The sequence below is a fragment of the Catharus ustulatus genome, chromosome 4 (assembly GCF_009819885.2).
Source record: "Catharus ustulatus isolate bCatUst1 chromosome 4, bCatUst1.pri.v2, whole genome shotgun sequence".
In the NCBI taxonomy this organism is placed as follows: domain Eukaryota; kingdom Metazoa; phylum Chordata; class Aves; order Passeriformes; family Turdidae; genus Catharus; species Catharus ustulatus.
In genome coordinates this window covers 21,011,944-21,034,594 of record NC_046224.1, presented here as the reverse complement: position 1 = coordinate 21,034,594, position 22,651 = coordinate 21,011,944, and the positions used below count along the sequence as shown (strand labels likewise).

The 22,651-nt window shown below is 47.0% G+C and overlaps 7 protein-coding genes across 7 annotated transcripts; 4 read left to right on the top strand and 3 right to left on the bottom strand.

The window, feature by feature from the left end:
* The first annotated feature begins 445 nt into the window (after positions 1–445).
* Positions 446–2,097, top strand: LOC116996043 (histone H1.10). The gene has a single exon (XM_033059214.2). The coding sequence runs from the start codon at positions 1,206–1,208 to the stop codon at positions 1,869–1,871; it is 666 nt and encodes a 221-aa protein (XP_032915105.1). The 5' UTR covers positions 446–1,205; the 3' UTR covers positions 1,872–2,097.
* A 986-nt stretch (positions 2,098–3,083) lies between these two features.
* Positions 3,084–3,678, bottom strand: LOC116996076 (histone H2B 1/2/3/4/6). The gene has a single exon (XM_033059249.1). The coding sequence runs from the start codon at positions 3,659–3,661 to the stop codon at positions 3,281–3,283; it is 381 nt and encodes a 126-aa protein (XP_032915140.1). The 5' UTR covers positions 3,662–3,678; the 3' UTR covers positions 3,084–3,280.
* Positions 3,679–3,944: 266 nt separating this feature from the next.
* Positions 3,945–4,630, top strand: LOC116996064 (histone H2A.J). Its single transcript, XM_033059235.1, has one exon. The coding sequence runs from the start codon at positions 3,987–3,989 to the stop codon at positions 4,374–4,376; it is 390 nt and encodes a 129-aa protein (XP_032915126.1). The 5' UTR covers positions 3,945–3,986; the 3' UTR covers positions 4,377–4,630.
* A 5,207-nt stretch (positions 4,631–9,837) lies between these two features.
* LOC116996086 (histone H4) lies at positions 9,838–10,169 on the top strand. The gene has a single exon (XM_033059259.1). It carries the CDS (start codon positions 9,838–9,840, stop codon positions 10,147–10,149), a length of 312 nt encoding a protein of 103 aa, XP_032915150.1. The 3' UTR covers positions 10,150–10,169.
* A 993-nt stretch (positions 10,170–11,162) lies between these two features.
* On the bottom strand, positions 11,163–11,573 carry LOC116996052 (histone H3). The gene has a single exon (XM_033059223.1). It carries the CDS (start codon positions 11,571–11,573, stop codon positions 11,163–11,165), a length of 411 nt encoding a protein of 136 aa, XP_032915114.1.
* Positions 11,574–12,477: 904 nt separating this feature from the next.
* LOC116996055 (histone H3) lies at positions 12,478–12,930 on the top strand. Its single transcript, XM_033059226.1, has one exon. It carries the CDS (start codon positions 12,478–12,480, stop codon positions 12,886–12,888), a length of 411 nt encoding a protein of 136 aa, XP_032915117.1. The 3' UTR covers positions 12,889–12,930.
* A 905-nt stretch (positions 12,931–13,835) lies between these two features.
* Positions 13,836–14,564, bottom strand: LOC116995191 (histone H4-like). Its single transcript, XM_033057614.1, has 2 exons — positions 14,293–14,564; positions 13,836–14,151 (listed from the first exon to the last, which is right to left on the bottom strand). The coding sequence occupies exons 1-2, from the start codon at positions 14,562–14,564 to the stop codon at positions 13,836–13,838; spliced, it is 588 nt and encodes a 195-aa protein (XP_032913505.1).
* Positions 14,565–22,651: the final 8,087 nt, after the last annotated feature.

Sequence of the window (22,651 nt, the reverse complement as noted above, 5' to 3'; positions counted from 1 at the left end):
CAATAGCAAGTTTTTTCCTTTTTCTTTAAAGAAAATAATTGAAAGGATATGAAACTTACCAAAAAAATCCAAAGAAAAAACTAGCACACAAAACCACAACAGTCACTGCTGAAATATTTTTAAGTTGATTTGAAACTGAAGCATTCTACTCATGAACACCAAATTTCACAGTATTTAATTTATTTATTCCACATTATTTAATTAGGTGATGACCGATACTTCAGCTGGCTCCGTAATTGTTTAAGTAGCATATAATACATGTTAGTGTATCTATACCTGTGAGACATTTTTCCTCCCCAAGCCTGCCTCCTATGTTTCTGAGTCATAAAGAATAGTATCCACTGTTGTAACCAGAAAGTGTTAAACTAGCAGTTTATCTGGCATTTCTGGGCATTAACAAGGCATTAACAGCTTCGTTTTACAGACAGACTATTTGTAAAAATATAAAAATATTTCTAGCCCCTTAGAGAACATCACACAAAAAGCAAAACAAAACAACACAAAAAAAACTCCAACAAAGAAAAAGCAGCATCGCACTGGCAAGTTCAAAACACTTTTCAACAGTATATATCTTCCTGTGAAGGTCTCCTCCTTTCCTAAAACAAGAAAATATGTTGAAATACGGTATCCTTAATAGTTAAAGATATGGTTAAGAGAGCCGAATCTTTATCCATATTGAAAGCTCAGCCATGAAATTGTGTTACTTCCTTGTCTTTGAAATCAATTTACGACAAAAATACTCAAGCTGCTCGGTCGGTTTCTGTCCTAATCTGAAGAAAACCCCCCAAAGAGTAAGCCTGCAGTACGGGGGAGACTTTTTAACTACGTGTTTTATTTTAATTTAGAAGGAAAAACAAAAGTTTGCCGTTCCCGGGGTCTCTCCGGCTTCACAACGCGGGGTTAAAAACAGCTTTTCTCCGCCATCTGCAGTCCAAACAGCAAGAAACTTGCCCGAATGAAAGTCCACCGTCTCCTCTTCACTCTCCGAAGAAACTGGGGTGATTTTGCGGCACTCGTTTTACAAAAAATATGAATTTATAACTCCGAAGAAACACAGACTCGGAGGAGGAAAAGCTCTTCCTGGCTAACAGTTAGGCGGGCTCTGCAAAGCACCAATCACAGATCACCGCTTCGCTATAAATTCAGGCATCGGGGTTACTGTAGCCCAATTACTTTCTTTTGATTAGGAAGAAGTCTCTGCAGCGATGTCGGAGACCGCTCCCGCCGCCGCTCCCGCTGTCGCGGCCCCCGCCGCCAAGGCCGCCGCCAAGAAGCCGAAGAAGGCGGCGAGCGGCTCCAAAGCCCGCAAGCCCGCGGGGCCCAGCGTCACCGAGCTGATCACCAAGGCCGTGTCCGCCTCCAAGGAGCGCAAGGGGCTCTCGCTCGCCGCGCTCAAGAAGGCGCTGGCCGCCGGCGGCTACGATGTGGAGAAGAACAACAGCCGCATCAAGCTGGGGCTCAAGAGCCTCGTCAGCAAGGGCACCCTGGTGCAGACCAAGGGCACCGGCGCCTCCGGCTCTTTCCGCCTCAGCAAGAAACCCGGAGAAGTCAAGGAAAAAGCGCCCAAGAAGAGAACTGCTGCAGCCAAGCCCAAGAAGCCGGCGGCCAAGAAGCCCGCCAGCGCCGCCAAGAAGCCCAAGAAGGCGGCGGCGGTGAAGAAGAGCCCCAAGAAAGCGAAGAAGCCGGCGGCAGCAGCGGCCAAGAAAGCAGCGAAGAGCCCCAAGAAAGCCGCAAAGGCAGCTAAGCCCAAGAAAGCGGCGGCGGCAGCGAAGAGTCCGGCTAAGGCGAAGGCGGTGAAGCCCAAAGCAGCCAAGCCCAAGGCGGCCAAGCCGAAAGCAGCCAAGGCAAAGAAGGCAGCGCCCAAGAAATGAAGTGTTGAAGTGGAAATACTTTTAAACCCAACGGCTCTTTTAAGAGCCACCCACTATTGTCCCCAAAAGGGCTGATACACTCCGTGACTGAGCTCCCTGCCTGCAGCAGAGCCGACTATTCGCCACTATCCGTGTGGGACGTTCGTCTGTGGAGTGGATGGGACGCTAAACTTCCGGCCGTGGCTTTACACTAAGACTTGGAAAAATAAAAGTTTACATTCCCTGCGAAAAAGGCTTTCTAAAGGTTGCTCTTTTTTTGCTTTTTTTTTTTTTTTTCTTTTTGTTTTGCCTTTTTTTTTTTAGCACCGCAAGTGGGTGTATGTATTAAAGGGACTGCTTAAGGGCGGGTACCTTTGTGGGGCGTGGAGGTTCCTTTCGTTGCTCTAAATCAGCGCGATTCCTGACAGCACGGATGCGACTGCCACACCTCGTAGTGACCGTAGCAGGGAACTGTCAGCACGGCTCCTCCGCTTCCTTGGCAATGACCTTCCCGCTTGCCAGCGCTGTCGCGGGGCAGGTCTGAATTTCTGCGTGATGTGACCGACCTACTTTCGCAGCGGGCGCTTGGCGGGGCGGGAGGAGGGTGGAAGTCACTGCTGAGCGCTGCTCTCTCGCTCCCTGCCGGACGGGCCGGGGCTCGGCGGGGCCATCCCGAGCGCCGCGGGCGGGAGCGGCCCGGGCCCCGCGCGGCACCGGGGGCTGCCCGCGCCGCCGCTGGTTGGCCGACGGGAGAAGCTGCAGCCGCTCATTGGGCCGCTGGGAAATTTGGAAAAGCCCGCGCTGAAGGAAAGGGGAGGAGGAAAGGGGGGAGGGGAGGCGGTGGAAAAAGGGAGGAACGGAGGTGGGGCACGGAGCTCTGCCCGCTGCGGCTCCGAGCCTACCCTTGCTCCCCGGTTTCGTTACGTGAAATCTCATCCCCGTAAAGCATCTCCCCCATTTTCATACACAATGCAACATGTTTCAGTTTAAGATAATTCCGAAACGTATACAAAAAGTGAAGAGGGTCCATTATTTTTCCCTCCACCTAAAAAAAATAATTATTGAAATAAGAAAACATGCTTTAAAGAAATAAACATATTCAATGTGAAATTCTTAATTTGGATGGAATAAATTATAAAGTGTTGTCTTGTATCTTTATTGTTTAAATAGATTTACGGTTTCCATTTATTGAAAAATTATTAAAACGTCTAATTTATAAACAGCAAGCGCATTTGAATTAGCTGTAAGGTGCCAAATAACCAAGGTTTTCACTATTAAAGATTAGGGTGCTACTTAAACGTTTGTTTAAAATTCCATTTACGACTTCTTATATTTCTATACCAAGGTACTACAGTGTAAAAGCTCTTTTATAGAGTATGTGGGTGGCTCTTAAAAGAGCCTTTGGGTTGAGAGTGACGGTCCGAGACGCCCTACTTGGAGCTGGTGTACTTGGTGACAGCCTTGGTGCCCTCGGACACGGCGTGCTTGGCCAGCTCGCCGGGCAGCAGCAGCCGCACGGCCGTCTGGATCTCCCGCGACGTGATGGTGGAGCGCTTGTTGTAGTGCGCCAGGCGCGACGCCTCGCCGGCGATGCGCTCGAAGATGTCGTTGACGAAGGAGTTCATGATGCCCATGGCCTTAGACGAGATGCCCGTGTCGGGGTGCACCTGCTTCAGCACCTTGTACACGTAGATGGAGTAGCTCTCTTTGCGGCTCTTCTTGCGCTTCTTGTCGCCTTTCTTCTGAGTCTTGGTCACCGCCTTCTTGGAGCCCTTCTTGGGCGCGGGGGCGGACTTGGCCGGCTCAGGCATCGTAGCAGCGCTTTTCCTCCCGGAGAAAGCTCAGCACGTAAAATGGCCGCAGCGCCCGCCCTTTATAGAGACAGCGTATGCAAATTAAGGGACTCAGCACCGTGCAATGCGATTGGTCATTCCCGCACAAGGCGTGTCCTTATCGCCGATTGGTCATAACACGATCCGGCTGCTCATTGGCTCGTTCAGCAGAGCTCGCTTCCAGCCAATCGCCGAGGGCTCACCCGCCCAGGGAAGGGATAAAAGGGCCGGGGCAGTTGCGTCACTACGATTGTCTCAGATTTCAGCTGTTTGCTGGGTGTGTGTATTGTCCGGTGCTTCCAGCATGTCCGGCCGTGGAAAACAGGGAGGCAAAGTCCGTGCCAAGGCCAAGTCGCGCTCCTCGCGAGCCGGGCTGCAGTTCCCTGTTGGTCGTGTTCATCGTCTGCTCCGTAAAGGTAATTACGCGGAGCGGGTGGGGGCCGGAGCTCCTGTCTACATGGCGGCCGTGCTGGAGTACCTGACGGCCGAGATCCTGGAGCTGGCGGGCAACGCGGCCCGCGACAACAAGAAGACGCGCATCATCCCCCGCCACCTGCAGCTCGCCATCCGCAACGACGAGGAGCTCAACAAGCTGCTGGGCAAGGTGACGATCGCGCAGGGCGGCGTGCTGCCCAACATCCAGGCCGTGCTGCTGCCCAAGAAGACTGAGAGCCATAAAGCTAAAAGCAAGTAAACTCAGCGGGTCAAGCTGCTCAAGACTTCCGCGATGTAACATTTTAAACCAAAGGCTCTTTTCAGAGCCACCCACCTAGTCAGAAAAGAGTTGTGTTGCTTTTTTTGAAAAACGTTCTCTGGTGCTGAATTTTCAATAGCAATAAGTTTAACTCCCAACTTGTGTTGCAGTGTTTTTTAAGGCCTGGTTTCTACAGAGAACTGGTGCATCTGATTGCTAACCCATGTTTTAAAATGAAAATTAATATTTCTGTAGTGATTTACTGTTTCACGTCTTTCACTTTAGCACTCAGTAAATAGCTGGTTTTCAGGATTCTGCTTACCTTTCAGGGTTCCACAACTTGCTTAGGTTGTACGATACGGGATAGTGGGTAAAGAACAGGTAGAAGTGGCAAAATGTTTGCAGCATGGAGACAAGTAGAAGACCATCCTGAACGCAAGGTGTAGCTACATCTAACGATAGAAAAGGATTTTTTTTTCGTCTTACAAGGCCTTTATTTTAAAAATGATGTCAAATTCCCTCTATGTTAAGCGTACATATATATAGAATGAAAAATGCCTTATGAAAAATGTCATTTGATTTCCATCTTGCTCACACCTGTGCCCTAAAGCAACAGCAACACTTTTCATTCAGGATCACCTTGTAGTGGTAATGTATTTCCATTCTAACTGGTATTTTCAAACTGACTACTCATAATTGTCTCACTGTTCATTGCTACTCCTCTTTTTACATCAATTAACAGTGGGCAATATTACTGAGTTTTCTGTATTGTTGGCACAAAAATCACCCATGAGCACAACATTAAATCTCTTCATTATTATAAACTCTGTATTTGGGTGATTCCTCTTGCTCTAGGGTATTCCCAGAAGCCTTGCCTAATTGGCTGTAGCACACAGCATTGAGGTGATTGGTCTCATCTTTGTTGCACCTCTGGTCCTTCCATCTCCTGGAGAGAAGGAGGAGTGCTGTGGGCCTGGGGGAAGGCAATATTCCCACTGTGCCTCTTTGCCATCCTCAAGCTGTAGCTGAGAGGCTTTTTAGGCAGCATTGTGCCATGGCCAAAGCAGGGTATCAGGGATTATAAGGGAAAGAAGCATACAGAAGAGAGCTGCTGGAGCACCAGACTAATCTTTCATAGTGATGGTGTCTGTGTCTAAAGGTTTTGTTTGCAAGTGGACACGTTTAGGGTTGGGGTTTAATTATGTTGTTTTATTGACCATCATTTGCTACAGTTAAATATCTCCTGCCCTGTACTCTTCTTTAAAAACTGCAATGGTAATTAAAATTTTATTTTAACATATATGAGCTTTCTAAGTTTCCAGAAGAGATTTCTACATACATGTTTGTTTAGAAAATTTCAGTCTCAGAAAGGTTTGGGTTGGAAGGTTAAAATAAAAGATTATCTCGTCCAAAACCCCTGCTGAGGGCAGGGTCACAAAGCACTAGCCCAGGCTTCTCAAAGCCCCATCCTGCCTGACTCTAGGGATTGCATCCTTTAGGGATGGCACATCCACTTTTTTTCCAGACGGCCTTCTTCAGTGTCCCACAGGGCTGCTTGCAAAAAAATTCCTTACTTATGTCCAATCCAAAAGTAGTCTCTTTCATTTAAAATCATTGTCCTTCCTCCTGTACCTACAGGCCTGAAAAGAAATCCTTCTGTGTGGAAAGGCTGCTACAGGGTTTCCTCAGAACCTGCTTTTCCCCTGGCCAAGCCACCACAACTGTCTCAGCCTTTCTTCATGAGAGACATGATCTAGCCCTCTAATAATTTCTGTGGCGCTCTCTGGACCTGCTCTGACAGATTCATGTATCTGTTATGCCAGAAGGTCCCAGAGCTGCATGCAGTTCTCTGGTGGGGTCTCAAGACAGCTGAATAGAAGCAGGAGAATGGCTTTCCTTGACCTTCAGTTCAGGCTGCTTTTGATGCAGCCCATGTTAGGATTGGCTTACTGGGCCACAAGTGTCTATCTCTAGATTGAAGCACTGGAATTCCAGAGAAAGGTTGAGGGATAGAGGTGTCTAAGCAGGAGTTTGCATTCTCCCTGGACAAACTTCTCTATGTGGAGGTGAAAACTAGTACCACAAGAGAGGACCCCTTCTCTGGCAGTCCAGCACATCACTCCAAATTCTTCCTGTCATGGGACCAGGAATTCATTATTTACTTCAGAATTTCTTTCCAAATACTTACTGCACTCATTTGTCTTCTCAATACCTGGAGTTTCATACTCTGTGATACTTTGATCCACTCCTTAACACTTCCCAGATTTGCCTTAGTAGTGGTTTCATCAGTTGCTAACCCAGTGTTGCCATCAACAGTGGTGATATCTCAAATATAAAAGTCTGGTAAATCAGATGTATTATATGGTAGGAGTGCTGGAAAATCTCCTGGTGTTAAAGACAGCTTTCAAACAAATTCCAGTGGATGAAGGAATGCAGCTAAGCAAGTTGCAATAAAGGAATTTACCTCATTTGCATATGCAGCAAGCAGTAGGAACCAGGAAATCCACATCACATGGTACCTTGGCTGTGTCACTGGGCTGCAATGCACCTTCACGTTCTAAAGAATTTGTGACCGAAAAAAACCAAACAAACTTGCAGTCAAGGCCTCTCAAATGTTATAGATCACAGGTATGCATAACTCAGTAATGCCAATCCATATATCAAAAGACTTAAAACTGCATAGTTAAAAATTCAAAGAGAGTTTCTACCTCTTTTCATCTCTATTGTTTGCAGTGCTAGGAAAAATGTACCTATTAAGCAGCTCTTGCATTACTTTAGTTTGCATTTTATTATACCTATTATGACTGTTGTAGCAGATACAGATATGGATTTAAATTGCCACTTAAGCTCTCAAGAAAATTACAAGCATCTTTGAAGTTGGTTATAATGCACTGAGGCAATGGGTTTTTTTGCTATTAATGTTGTGCAGTCATAGTGAGGTGTTGCCTTATTGTAATAAACAATAAACTATAATGAGGAACTAAGGCAACTTGAATGCATACTTGAAAAGCTACAGATTTTATTTTAATTTTTTTTAACTGAGCTGAGTTTTGCAAAGATTTCTCACTTAACCCCTAGTGCTGTGTGCCCAAATTCTTGAGGAAAATGTAGTATTTAGTATCTATAACATGCAGATGGGACACTCAACTTCGGTCCAAAACAAAATTATCTCCAATTAATGGTAGAAACAATTCTATTAGGGATTATATTCAGCCACAAGTTTTTATTTCTTCCCTTTTTAAAATTATTTTTTGCCTAAGAAAATACTCTGATTCATATAAGAACTGAATGTATCCCTAACAGACACACCTGGGAAAGGTGTCCTTGCACACTCCCAGCAACACATAGGCAAGGCAACCTTCTAGAAGGCATTGTGTTCAATTATATTTAATATACTGCAGCTGTTTCATTTACTTTAAGCTACTGGTCTCAGCCTCTCCATCACCCATCTCTGGCAGAAATGTAAGGGGATTTCCCAAGTCTTGCAATGGTTATACTGCTGGAAGAAAAAGTTTTACTGAGGTCCTCACTCTGCATTTAGGAAGCTTTAGGAATAAATTATTATATACCAAAAGATTTTGATATACCAAAAGATTTTGCATCATTTCTTTTGGCTTTCTTAAGTAATCAGACTGTTGTTTATAAATGCCTGAGGAAACATAGCTAGACATAGATTTTCAGATACAAAGAGCAAAACAGACTTTGTGGAGCCAAATGGGAATGTTAGGCATGAGCCTGGCAGGCCCAGTAGTGACAAATCTCCCAATTAGTCTATAAACAGTCTTGCTTCATTCTCTTTAGTCAAAAAAGCAAGCCTAATCTAAATCAAAGCTATATTTTCCCCTTGTACTGTATATATGAGCAATTCTTTAAATTTGAACGAAAAATGAATTCACACTGATACTCATTATAAGATTTGTAAATTTTTGGTACCTGTAACTAAGCGCATGACTTTCTCAACTGCATTTCCCCCTGAATTTAGGGAATATTTTATTTCCAGAAATATTTTGCTGAGGTTCTCTTCATTATATTAAGAAATTAATTACAAAAAATAACTGCATAAATTTTAAAAGAGATGAAAAATGTTATGGTAGTAAGCGTATTTAAAGAATATACTAATAATAAAGGAATTGGCAAGCATCTTAGGTACATCAGTTCTATTCTGTGCAAGTAATATTTCAAATCTTAACAGATTTAATTTAGAAATACAGTCTCATAACTCTCTCAGTATTTATTAATTAATTTCACAAATACAGTCCAACATTCTGCAAACAGCAAATATGACGTTTTCTGCAAAAGTGTAAAACACGCGGAAAAAAATTCTGCATTCCTCATTGGAATAAAAATCATTTCTCAAGTGTTCATTCTTCAGATGTCATACAGACAGTTGTTTGCGATATCCGTGATGCTTTCTTTCGCTTGCTGGAGCTCAGGGAAGGGCAGTGGACAATTCTTTGCGAGGCCGGGAGCTCCTGCTGAGCCCGCTCGGCGTGACTGGGCTTGGCTGAAGAGATGCTCCCTTCCGCGCTCTCAAAATTACATTCAGGGAATTTCTGGTCTGAACGCTTCCCGCTGCAGCCCCTCACTGAGCATTTCCCTGCCGGGCCGGGCCTCGCTCCCTGCGACCTGCAGCCGCTCCGTGCGAGCAGGACGGCGCGGAACGCTCGGTGCACGAACCCCAGCACACCCGGAGGAGGGGGCAGCGGTGGGAGTGTCCGGGTAGACAAAGGAAACGTGAAGCCAGAGCAAACAAAGACAGCGCTGCCCGGGAAAGATTGCACCGCCGGTCTCCCCGCGAGCGGGAGGTGGAAGAGCGGCGGGGAGTGGCGGGGGCGCCGAGCGAGGCCCCGCATTGGTCGGATTTTGCCGCAGACCTGCGGGGAGGGACGAGGAAGGGGCGCAGCCCGAAACCGGGGCCGGGGGTCGCAGGTCCCGCTCTTCCTACGGACGGAGACACAGAGCTGCCATGGAGCTGTATGCAGCGCCCAGGGCAACGGAGAGGGACAGGAAAGAGCAAAGGGACGCGTGAGCTGACAGCGGACAGGGACATTGTAGTGCGGCTCGACTTTAATTAGGCTGGGTAGATCCCGGTGATAAAAAGGCCAAGATTGTACGTTCAATCCCTGTAAGAGCCAACCACTTAAAAGTCGGGCTGGATGAACCTTCTGGGTCTCTTCCCTTCTCTAAAAATATACACCATGATTCCATGACTGCGAGAAGCACGGAACGAGGCCAGATCCTCTGGGGAGAGGCGAGGACACGGTCGGGAAAGCACCTCGGCCGCATCGCCCGGAAAGCTCCTGAGGAGCCGCGCTGGGAGGGGCAAAGGGGCGGTGGGCGGGGACTGTGCACGAGACCCCGCCTCCGCTTTGCAGTCCTCAACCAGGTCGGACCGACGGCAATATACACAGGCGCGGGGGTTTTGTCGTTGTGTGGAGCTGTTCGGTGTGGGAGCAGAGCTATGTCTGGCCGGGGCAAGGGCGGTAAGGGGCTCGGCAAGGGCGGCGCCAAGCGCCACCGCAAGGTGCTGCGCGACAACATCCAGGGCATCACCAAACCCGCCATCCGCCGCCTGGCTCGGCGCGGCGGCGTCAAGCGCATCTCGGGGCTCATCTACGAGGAGACGCGCGGTGTGCTCAAGGTGTTCCTGGAGAACGTGATCCGCGACGCCGTCACCTACACGGAGCACGCCAAGAGGAAGACAGTCACGGCCATGGACGTGGTCTACGCGCTTAAGCGCCAGGGTCGCACTCTCTACGGCTTCGGCGGCTAAACTCGGTTGCTGCTACCGCTTTGTACTTTTACACCACAAAGGCTCTTTTCAGAGCCACCCACAAATTTCATAAAAAGAGTTTGTAATCACTTGTTAAATACAGTTTTTTATTCCATTTTTATACCTTTTTACAGAGGTATAGGGGGAGGGTTTTTTTTTCAGTTGGTTTTCCGCAAAACCACAGTGACTTACTTCAGTTCAGGCGTTCACAAGCCAAAAGTGTCGCACTTGAGTAAGAGGGAAGATCCTGACCTTTTATTGGGGAACGAAACTAGGGGCAATGGATATAGAGCCTTATTTAGGGACTCCTAGAGCGGTAAGGAAAACGTGCGCTGCAACTTAAATCTTTCGTTCCCTGCTCTCCTCCCTACAGTGCACCTCCCTCTCAACGCAGACTTCCGAAAGGGCAAGTGAAGGGACACACCGGCGAGAAAAAGGGGGAGGTGGGGGGTCGGTGAATGTTTCGGGGGTAAGCGCGGTGGCCCTAGCCCGCTCTCGCAGCACCACTTCTACAGCAACAGCCTGGAAGGGGAAGGAAGATCCCGAAATGGCGGCGCTTTTCTCCCCGCCAGTCGGTGGGCGGGACAGAGCAGCAAGAAGGAACAGCGTAGAGAACCCGTCAGTGCCCCAGAGAATGCATGGCAAAGACGCTGCGAGCCCTCGGCGATCCCTGTGCTCTGAAGCCCTCCCGCCCCGTCCTGCTCCTGACGCTGCCCGTTCTCTACGCACCCTCGCCCCTGCACCCCCCACAACCCCTCAGCGCTCCCAGCGCCGGCAGGTTCAGACCGGGTGCCGCAGAATCAGAGACACACACGCGGCGCGGTGCAAAAGGATGGCGAGCCCCAATTCCGCCCCCACTTATCCCAGAATAGACACTGCCGTTTTCGGCACTGGAAAGGACTCGGCACGGGCTATTTGTGCCTGATCCGCATCGCAGAGATAACAGCTCTCTCCCGTGGACTTGTGGTGGCTCTTAAAAGAGCCTTTCGGGTTGAACTAGGAGGGCAGGAGACTCAGGCGCGCTCGCCGCGGATGCGGCGGGCCAGCTGGATGTCCTTGGGCATGATGGTGACGCGCTTGGCATGGATGGCGCACAGGTTGGTGTCCTCGAAGAGCCCCACCAGGTAGGCCTCGCTGGCCTCCTGCAGCGCCATGACGGCCGAGCTCTGGAAGCGCAGGTCGGTCTTGAAGTCCTGCGCGATCTCGCGCACCAGGCGCTGGAAGGGCAGCTTGCGGATCAGCAGCTCCGTGGACTTCTGGTAGCGCCGGATCTCGCGCAGCGCCACCGTGCCGGGCCGGTAGCGGTGCGGCTTCTTGACGCCGCCCGTGGCCGGCGCGCTCTTGCGGGCAGCCTTGGTGGCCAGCTGCTTGCGGGGCGCCTTCCCGCCCGTGGATTTACGCGCTGTCTGCTTCGTGCGCGCCATCGGGACACCACCTAGCAGCGAGCAGCTAAAACCCTAATTCTGCTTTGTCGCGTTGCCGCCGGCTCGTTTTTATATCCGAGCGCTGCCCTTTGATTGGCTGATGGAAACTCCGCGTTCAGCAGGAGGGTTTGAAAAAAAATCCCGCATTAACCCTTTCTTGTACTGCGACCTGCTGTTAAATACCTGATCTAAAGCAGCATTTTCTCTTCGTCTTCCTTTTATTTTGAGCTGACATTTCTGATGTTCTGACCACTTGCTTTTAATAATAAATTGCTCTGCTACTTAAGGTGGGTAAAAATAGAATATAATTATACAAGAATTACTGAAAAGATAACGTTTCTTATCAGGTCTGCTTCCTAATTTCCATATAAACGGGTCAACTATATTTTCTCATTCTACCCTTTCGCAGGAGTAGTAACAAAATAATCAGGTGCTTTGTAAACAATCAGAAACTAAAACTGTTTTGACAGGTTTTTGCTTTTTTTTTTTGTGTTCTGCTAAGGGGTTTCTTTTGTTAACTTTTTGTTTTATTTTGTTTGTTTGAGTTCTGTTTGGTGTGAGGTTTGGAGAATTGTTATTCTCTTCAGTTAAGACATTTTAAGTAATTGCATTGCTTAAAATGCAAAGCCGCGAGTACATTTCGGGAACTACTTCAGGAAAATGTAATTTTGAAAATACACAGAAGTAAAACACTGACAGGCGATGGTGTTCCTCTATCGAATGCGAGACAACTCAAGATCAGCTCGGAAAGATGGGCTCGGAGAGGATTCAGATGTTACCCAATGAAATTCCCGGATTTGTTGACCAATCAGCGGCGGGGAGGCGGGGCCGCCGTGCACAATAAATGTCGGTTCGCTGGAGCGTTTCCCATTGTTTCTGTCTTGCAAGTGTGAGAGGTGTTGTGATGGCGCGTACGAAGCAGACAGCGCGTAAATCCACGGGCGGGAAGGCGCCCCGCAAGCAGCTGGCCACCAAGGCTGCCCGCAAGAGCGCGCCGGCCACGGGCGGCGTCAAGAAGCCGCACCGCTACCGGCCCGGCACGGTGGCGCTGCGCGAGATCCGGCGCTACCAGAAGTCCACGGAGCTGCTGATCCGCAAGCTGCCCTTCCAGCGCCTGGTGCGCGAGATCGCGCAGGACTTCAAGACCGACCTGCGCTTCCAGAGCTCGGCCGTCATGGCGCTGCAGGAGGCCAGCGAGGCCTACCTGGTGGGGCTCTTCGAGGACACCAACCTGTGCGCCATCCACGCCAAGCGCGTCACCATCATGCCCAAGGACATCCAGCTGGCCCGCCGCATCCGCGGGGAGCGCGCCTGAGTCTCCTGCCCTCCTAGTTCAACCCGAAAGGCTCTTTTAAGAGCCACCACAAGTCCACGGGAGAGAGCTGTTATCTCTGCGCTACCGATCAGGCACAAGCAGCCCGTACCGAGCTCTTTCCAGTGCCTATTCTGGAATAAGGGGGGCGGAATTGGGGCTCGCCATCCCTTTGCACCGCGCCGCGTGTGTGTCGCTCATTCTGCGGCACCCGGTCTGAATCTGCCGGCGCTGGGAGCGCTGAGGGGTTGTGGGTGGTGCAGGGGCGAGGGTGCGTAGAGAACGGGCAGCGTCAGGAGCAGGACGGGGCGGGAGGGCTTCAGAGCACAGGGATCGCCGAGGGCTCGCAGCGTCTTTGCCATGCATTCTCTGGGGCACTGACGGGTTCTCTACGCTGTTCTTTCTTGCTGCTCTGTCCCGCCCACCGACTGGCGGGGAGAAAAGCGCCGCCATTTCGGGATCTTCCTTCCCCTTCCAGGCTGTTTCTGTAAAAGTGGTGCTGCGAGAGCGGGCTAGGGCCACCGCGCTTACCCCCGAAACATTCACCACCCCACCCCCACCTCCCCCTTTTTCTCGCCGGTGTGTCCCTTCCCTTGCTCTTTCGGAAGAGCCTGGATTGAGAAGGCGATGGTCGGTGCGGAGGAGAGGTACAAGTCCCTAAATAAAGCGCTTACATCCATTGCCGCTAGTTTCATTCCCCAAGAAAAGGTCAGGATCTTTCCCGCCTATCCAAGTGCGACACCTTTTCCTAAAGAAAGGAAAACCGGGGCAAGCTAATGGCTTTCCGGGATGTCAAACAAAAACGCTTTACTAATTTTGTCCTCCACCCAAGCCAAAAATGAAAACGCAGTATTGAAGCAGTGATTGAAAGCTCTTTTTATGAAATTTGTGGGTGGCTCTGAAAAGAGCCTTTGTGGTGTAGAAGCGTTAAGCTGTAACAGCAACTGACTTTAGCCGCCGAAGCCGTAGAGAGTGCGACCCTGGCGCTTAAGCGCGTAGACCACGTCCATGGCCGTGACCGTCTTCCTCTTGGCGTGCTCCGTGTAGGTGACGGCGTCGCGGATCACGTTCTCCAGGAACACCTTGAGCACACCGCGCGTCTCCTCGTAGATGAGCCCCGAGATGCGCTTGACGCCGCCGCGCCGAGCCAGGCGGCGGATGGCCGGCTTGGTAATGCCCTGGATGTTGTCGCGCAGCACCTTGCGGTGGCGCTTGGCGCCGCCCTTGCCGAGCCCTTTGCCACCCTTGCCCCGGCCAGACACAGCTCTGCTCTCACACCCAACAGCTCAGTAAAGCGGGAATCGCCCCGCGTCTGTGTATATTGCCGTCGGTCCGACCTGGTTGAGGACTGCGCCGGGGCCGGGCGGGGCGGGCTCTTTGCGCGCCCTTCCCCCCGCGCGCCGCGACTTTGGCGCCATCGCTCCCGCCGGGGCCGCGCGCTGCCGGCTCGGGCCGGGCCCCGCCCCCGGGAGCCCAAACGGGGCCGGGCCCGGCAGCGGATCCCGGCCGGGCTCACCCCCTGCCCGCCGCGCTCGGCCCGGCTGCCCGGCCCCGCCGCCGGAGCTCTTGGTGCCCGTGGGGAGCGGGGTCCTGCCGGCCGCGGGGCTGCAGCACAACCCGACCAATGATGGCGGCGGCCGGGCCGGCAGAGCCGCGTCCCGCCCGCGCTGCGCCGCCATCGATCGGCGCCCCAGCAAAGCGCCCGGCCGGGCAGGGAGAGAGTGGGCGCCGCGCCCGCTTCTACGGTAAATGCTCCCTTTGCTACCGAGAGCTCTGAAACGGGAGTAATGTGCTGCGATTTTTTCTGTCTTTCACTTTTAAGGAGAATTTTTTATTTCCAGCAAGGAAAGCCTTTGCGCGCCCCACGTCTCCCAATTATCAAGTGGCTGTGTTGTGTTAATGGAACTGTGGGGCTAATGAAGGAATTGATTAGTGTCTTTTCCTGATCTACAAGTGAAAAAAAACTGCATTATGTCTTCACTTTTAAAGATGTTGCAAGTGTTTGATCACATTTATGGTCCTATTCTTCATGAAACATAAAAAAAGTCATTACTTTGGTCGTTTCTTTCTTCACATTATATTAGTTTCTGACCACAAAAAGGTGGTCTGGAGGTGCTATTTTTTACTGGGTGGCCTGTGTGCTCCATGAGTACATTCTGCCGCAGTGACCCCTGAAAGACTCCAGGCTTTGCATGCACATACCTACTTTTTCTGTCTGACTTATTATTTAAATTTACCATAATTATATATTTGAGATATTTTTATTTTGTTCTGAAAGGATTGTCAAATAAATGCTATCCCATAAAGTTGCAATATACCATCTTTCTTGGCAGGAGTTTTCCTCTGGTTAATTATTCTTTCCACTGGTCAGGTATTCCCCAACGTGTTTGATCTTCGCCATCATTTCCCTATTTCCAATGGATGCCTATTACTATACAACATTTCTTGAATGTGAAAAGTTTTTGCTTGGTAATTTTGCACACTTTTGCATGTGAACCATCGCTGTTTTGTTGTTGTTTTTGTCTTTTTTTCACCACCTTTTCTCATTAAGTTCTCTTTCTCAGGGGAGATAATCATGGTGAATTTGAGATTTACTTTTCGCTCTCTGTAGACCTTTTGTATGTATATTATTTAATACAAGGTTATGCTTGGCCTCCACTGTGATATGTATTTCCATGTGTAGATAGCCAGCCAGTGTTTGTATCCATTTATTCCTATTAATATCAAAATATTAGTTATACAGGTACATATTTATCTTTGCTTGGCAACATTAATGATGCTTCCAGTTGTTGTCTAATCCCAGCCAGCAACCAAGAACCATGCAGGCACTTGCTCATTCCTCCACCAGTGGGACTGGGGAGAGAATCAGTGGGACTGGGGAGAGAATCAGAAGGGTAAAAGCAAGGAAACTCAAGGGTTGAGATGAAGGCAGTTTAAAGAAAAAGCTGCATCACACACAAGAAAACCAAACCAAAACACAGAATTAATTCACCACTTCCCATGGGCAGGCAGGTGTTCAGCCAGCTCTGGGAGAGCAAGGCCCAATCACTCTAGTGCTTACTCAGGAAGATAAATGCCATCACTTCAAATGTCTTGCCCTTCTTCCTTGTTTCCCCCAGCTTTATACACTGACAGTGATAAGGTCTGGAACACTCCCTTGGTGAGTTGTGTTACCTGTCCTGGCTGTGTCTTCTCACAATCTCCCAGGTGTCCTCAGTTTCCTCACCCATTTTCAGCAGCATGAAAAGCAGAAATGGATTTGGCTCTCTGAGTCCTGCTCAGCACTAACAGAAACATCACTATGTTATCAACCCTGTGCTCAGCACAAATTCTAAACACAGCCCCATACAAACCACTGTGAGGAAAATTACTCCAGCCCAGCCAAAACCAACCCATTTGGAAAGACTGTCTTTGCACAGAGTTTCTCATTACACTTACTTGGAAAAAAATCCAAGATTTATATGCAGACTTTCCCCTGCTGTCACCTCATCTGTGGGTTACAACATAGATAGAACACAATAGAGAACTCAGTAAAACTTCTGCATAACTATAAAACATATTCTTCCCTGTTGATTACTGCTCTCAGTATTTGCTATCACATACATACCTTTTCCTTGGCAGTGGTGAGTGTGGCTTTCTCTCCATTTATCTATATTCAGATGACCTATTTTGGTCTCTTCAGGACTCCTGTAAGAATTATTTTTTGCCATTTTCATGTGGCACGTTTGGTTTTAATCATGTTATTTTTGGCACATCCTTTCTATAGCTTTGCTTTAATTTAATTTCAAATGTATAGGTGGTAATATTCATGCAGATTATTCAATTAAACAATTTATTTTTATTTATGTGGTTTAATTAGAATAGTTATTCTGCCTTGCAAAATGGCTGGTTCACTTCCATTGCCCAGTATCAATTGGCATTTTGTCAAAAAGTTGCAGTTTCTTTTAGAAACCATTTCTTGAAACTTTTTACTTCACTAGATCTCTTTTTGTGGTGCTTATTATGCAGTTAATATTTATTTCCATTAAGTTAAACCTTTGCTTACATTTAAGTAATATTTTCTCAATCCTCTCTGTATTAGACCTCTTTAAATAATCAATTTTTTAATCATTATCCAGGGTCCATTTTTTCTTTAGTATTCTTGGGACAAACTCATATGAAGAACTACAAGTGTCAGTGTAATTTGTTCCTAAACAATACTTTAACTTCAAAGGCATAAATTTCACAGTTTATGTAGAGTTAATTTTTATTATGGCAAATTTTACAGAGAATCCTTGTAGATATGACAGCAATATGCAAATACATAGATTAATGGATTACAGTGATCTTGGGTGATTTGAGGAAATATTCTATATTTCATGGTTGTCCAAGTAATGCTTACCCAGATTTATGTTTTCCACACCAGGTAGCTTAATTTTCTAGTTTTTATTTTTGCATACTTTGTTTGTGCGTTACTTTTCTAAACTTTTTACCAGCGTCTGTGGGTGTAAGTAGCAGTGTGTATATTACTGAAATATCAAGACACTTCTGAAGTTAGGCAAAATTAAATCAAAAGGAGGAGCAAACCTTTCAATGTTATGGATAAGAAAAAAGGAGTTCTAAGCAATCTGAATTCACTGAATTCTGAAATAACACTTCATTTCCTATATGACATCTTTTATTTTACGGTCAGTCTCATGTTTAATTGCCAGTGTTTATCCTTCACTCCTGCTGGTTCATCTACATGGATTATTTTTTTTTACTCACAACCAATAAATAAGTATATGGACTATAAATTTTTATCTATCTCTCTATCCATCCTTTTATCAATCCATCATTCCGTCTTTTCCTGATGGCACAAGAGAGTGAGAGAATGACTCCACTCCTCTGCTCACTCCAGGAGTGTCAGCAATTTAGCACTTCTCTTCCCCTCTGCATCTACTCTCAATCTGTCATCCTGACATTCCTCCCAATACTCCTGTCCTTCCCAAAAGACCACTATTCCCTTGAAGAGGCTGTTGAAATAATGTGATTTTTCAAATTTGTCTTCTCTTTAATGATCTGCTTTTCTTTTCAGGAGAGCTGTTAGCTGAGCTGAAGAAGTCACTCTCTCTCAGTGGATCTGCCATCACTTTTAGTTTCACATCCTTAGGAGAAGTAATATTAACTTAGAAAGTCTCTGTGGTATGTTTTTTTAAATCAGCTAAAAGTATCCTGATGAAAATCCTGATAATTTTAGATACAGATATGGTTCATCTCCTAAAGCAAATGCTTATGATAATGCTACTTTATTTAGATCAAACAATTGTGAGGGAAAGGAATAATCTTTTTTTGCATAATCTTCCTCGGAAGATGAGCATCCCAGAGTATTGTCATATGAAATGTAAAAGTCCAGCTAAAAATAGAGATGGATTTTTGCCAAGAGTGACAATCAACATGACTAAATACTACAGAAGTTGTCTAATTACGTGGAGAGGAAAAGAAAATACTTTTGAAAGTCGCAGCACAAGCAAAATTCAGGCTTTGTGCACCCTACTGCCATGGAGGCTCCAAGTTGTCAATCCCTGCCCAGCCCACGATCCAGGACACTGAAGACAGGCCCATCAGCATGGACAGTGGTTATCCCCACAAAATAAAGGGGAATCACACCTTTCACACCTCAATGTGCACCTAAATTACTGCCAGACTCTCTCAAGTTTGGTCATCTAGGTCCTAATGTTAAATCTCATTCACCTGGACCAATGTGATGAACTCAGGGACTGACTGGCCCTGTGGATCTGTCTGCCCCTTGGCACAGCAGAATTCCTTCCTGGCTGTGCAGCTGCCCCCAGGCCATACCTGCAGCCTTGTACTCAGGGGCAGAGCCCATACTCTGAGCTGCACTCCTCTAGGTGGAAGCTGGACACCAGCATGGATCACAGTAGCTCCTGCCAGTCCATCTCTGACAGGGCATTAAAAATCACACTAAAATAATATATGTACTTTTCCCTTTACACGTATTGATGTGTTTGTGCTGAAACCCTCAGTAGCTCTTGCTGGTTATCCCCAAATTCAGAGACACAGAAAGGGACAGTTAGGGCTGAAAATAAGCAAACAAAATGTCTTGAGTTACAATACAGGGTGTAATAAAAGGTCTATTCTATCACCATCTGTTGAGGGTGGGGGCAGTGATGTGATGCTTATCTCCGTGGGAGATATTCTGCTAATGGGCCATCCATTGAAACCAGGCAGGGCATTGTTCTTTATCTTTTCACAACCCATCCTTCCTCCAGAGAGTAATTTTCTGCTAATGGCCCATTGAGTCCCACTGTGGGACTGATAAAATTACTGCATCCCATTGGAAGTTGCTCCAGCCGAAAAAAGGAGCCCAACATTTCTTACCAAAATAAAACAAAGGTTTTAGGACACTAAGGCAGCCCCTTCTCCACTAAACTCCAAAAAAAAGCTGGATTTCTCCACATCACCACTAAACATCCGGAAAAAACTGCACCTTCTACAGGAGCACTGCTTTAACTGAATCACATCTGTCACTACAAAAAAACTACAGCCACCATTTAATCGAACTGCTACCAACACCCTGCCTGATGGGGTGTCAGGGTGTACTCTGACTTTGTCAGGGTTTGGGGTTTGTTCCTTTGTAGTACTGTATTTTTATTTTAATTTCCCTAGTAAAAAACTGTTATTCCTAATTCCCATATCTTTGCCTAAAAGCTGCTTGATTTCAAAATTTTAATAATTTGAAGGGAGGAAGTTTACATTCTCCCATTTTAAAAAAAGGCTCCTGCCTTTCTTAGCAGACACCTGTCCTCCAAACTAAGACACAAAAAAACCCAACAAAACAACCCCACACAAGAGAAAGTTACCGAGTCATTTTTACAAGGGAATAACTTTTATTCACTCTTGTTCATTTTTCTATTAAGTACAATAATTAAGTATTGATCTTATTAACGCTATCCACTGCTGCTTCTACTCTGTATGAAATTCTTGTGGCTACAAGGTCCTTCAGCAACCAGCAGTATACACACACAGAAAGGATTAGAAACTAATGGGAACTTCACTGCCTATAGAAATGTGGACTTGGTCTTCTGGATCATTATGATTTGGGTGTTCAAATGGCATATCCAACCATCCTTTTGGGAGGAACAAAAAAAATCTTTGTTTTCCTGATATTCAACAGGGAACTTGCCATGTCCTGTATAGCATAAACATTTTGGGCTCTCTATCTTTAGGTATTTTGGGTGTCATTTAATAAGAGTAAACTTCAGAATTTTCATTTATTTACTTTCATTCAACCATAGTTTTCAATTTCACTGTCTGTCCTCCCCTTGTGCTTGATTCCTAACCCTTAAGAACTGTCTCACCACCATTTTCCACCTTTACTGCACCTTCCAGATTGATCCTAATTAAAAAACCTTCCCACATTTGTAAACCACAAATAAATGAAACAAACCTGTTCAGTGCTCAGAAGCACTACAATGACAGTTACTTGAATGTTTAGAATCACAGAAAAGGAACAGAGAATAGAACAGGATTTGGTATCTTTGTACCATTGTGTGAAATAGTTCCACCCAGCACAGTGTGCACATTCCTGGCCTCTAAACAAACTATTGCAAGAGGGAAAGAAATTTCTGCAAAAAGTGATAAAGCTGATTCAATGTTTAACATGGTTTCTCTACTAAGCACACTAGGACACCTTCAGGACAATGACCACTATTGACTGAAGATGTTGCTTATCTTTATTATCTAGGAGGTCAGTGGTTAAATCTGTCAAACTTAGTGAAGGCTAATCTAATAATAACGTTAGTTACAACAAAAGGGTTACTGATATCAGAAATGCTTTCTAAATTTTATAGGCAGTTTTCTTTAGTAAATGGACCCTTACTCTATAGGCTTTTCTCAAATCAGAAAGAAAGAAAGATGATGTGTGGGAAGGAGAAATATCTATCCTTACAGAAATCAATTCTGGACTACACAGGTGCTTGCACAAGTCCTAACAGTGGTGGTAAATAGTTCATAGACTGATCCATTAAATTACATGGTGTCCTGAAGATCAAGTTTGGATTTTCCATAGGGAAAAAAAAGGCAAAAAACAAAACACAAAACAAAACAAATTCAAAGGAATCTCCTCCCCCAAAAAAAACAGTCCCAAATAAAAAATTGACTCTACCCTTCCCCCTGCCACCCACCCCAGCCAAAACACAAAACCAAACCAACAAACAAAAAATTTAGCATCAAAAAAAGCCTATTCAAATTTAATTACTGCTTTTTTCGTGGGGTTCCAAGTTGCTAGCATCCTTGTTTGTTCTGATATTCTCATGATTCTCTCAAACAACTTGTGAAGGCCATAGAGGAATCCCATGACAGGAAAAACCTGTGGCCTCTATAGGAAGAGGACTGTTTTTCTAATTGAAAGCCCTTCCCACAAGAGAAAAAGAGCTATCATTTGTATGCAGAGTGCAGAGGCCTGAAACAATCAGCCTCTCGAAGATGTGACACCCAGAGGTGCCTCCTGGAGAGGTGAAGATGTTTATTTGCATCAACCTCGTGACTATGGCAGGGCTGCTCCTGTACCATGCATCGAGTTTGGTAGGACAGAATGGACAAGGGGAGGGAAGGATGTAATGATCACGGGCTCCTGATGGAAGTATCTTACCATGTAAGATGGTCCTTTGCTCTCTCAGCATTGATGCCTGCGGAACCAAAATAATATTTTCTAACAGAGTCAGAGGAATGTTGGATTTGTCTTTACAAACGAGCTGTGGATCTCTTGGCAGATAAGAGTAGCCCTGAGAGATAAAAGAAACAATGGGATTGATTCCACTGATTGATGAATGGGAAAGATATTTGCCTTTACGAACTGTAGGTTTGCTGATAAATGAAACTGGGTGCTGGAAGATGAAAGAAACACTGGGGGAAAACTATGACTTCTATAAGAATTAAAAATTAAAGGGGAGGTTATACATTAGAGGGGAATCTCAGGTATCAGGCGTTCCGGGAAGTCTGTGCCTCTCAAGCACCTCGGCCAATGGGGAAAGAGAGAGAGAAATGCAGTTGGGAAATAAGGATGAAAAGGGAGGCTTCTTCCTCCAAAAATTTGAGAGATCCCAGGGGAATCCCCCATGGCCTCTCTCTTTATTCGAATAAAGTGAAAAGGGCACCTCTGTCTCCTTTTTGGACATAAACCTCTGGTGTTTGTGCATTAATTTTCCTGACAAGAGCAAGCTGGAACATCCCATCTACTCCTTGGGCTGTTTAGGGTTCCGTTTGTTTGGATTTGTTTTTGTTTGGTTGTTGTTGTTTTTCCCCTTAGCCTGGGCAGCAGCCACGGTATAAACAAACAGAGGTCTAGAACCACAAAGCAGCAGCTGATAAAGGGAACAGCAGAAGCAGGCAAAGCCCAGGCTGGTTCGAACAGAATCCTGCAGACTCATCTTCCTTGACTGCGGATCAAGGAAAGAAAACGACTCGGGGGCGGGCGGTGGGAGCACGGAAAGCGCTGGCAGGGAAGGGAACCACAAGGAGATGGAGGGGAAGGGAGAAGGAGGAGGAGGGAGGAAGGGAAGGAGGGGAGCGGCTTCCCGGGCAGGATTGGTCGGAAATTGCTGCAGCCCGGGCGGGCGGTGCCCGCGGCCCCGCTCCCGCCGGGATCCCGAGCCCATCCCGGCCCCGGGGATGCTCCAAACCCACGGAGCCTCCCCCGGGCCCTGTGCCACGGCAGTGACCGGGATGTCACAGGGAAAGGCAACAAGGGCTTGGCCAAGGCTGCCGCAATCCCCTTTTCTGTCCA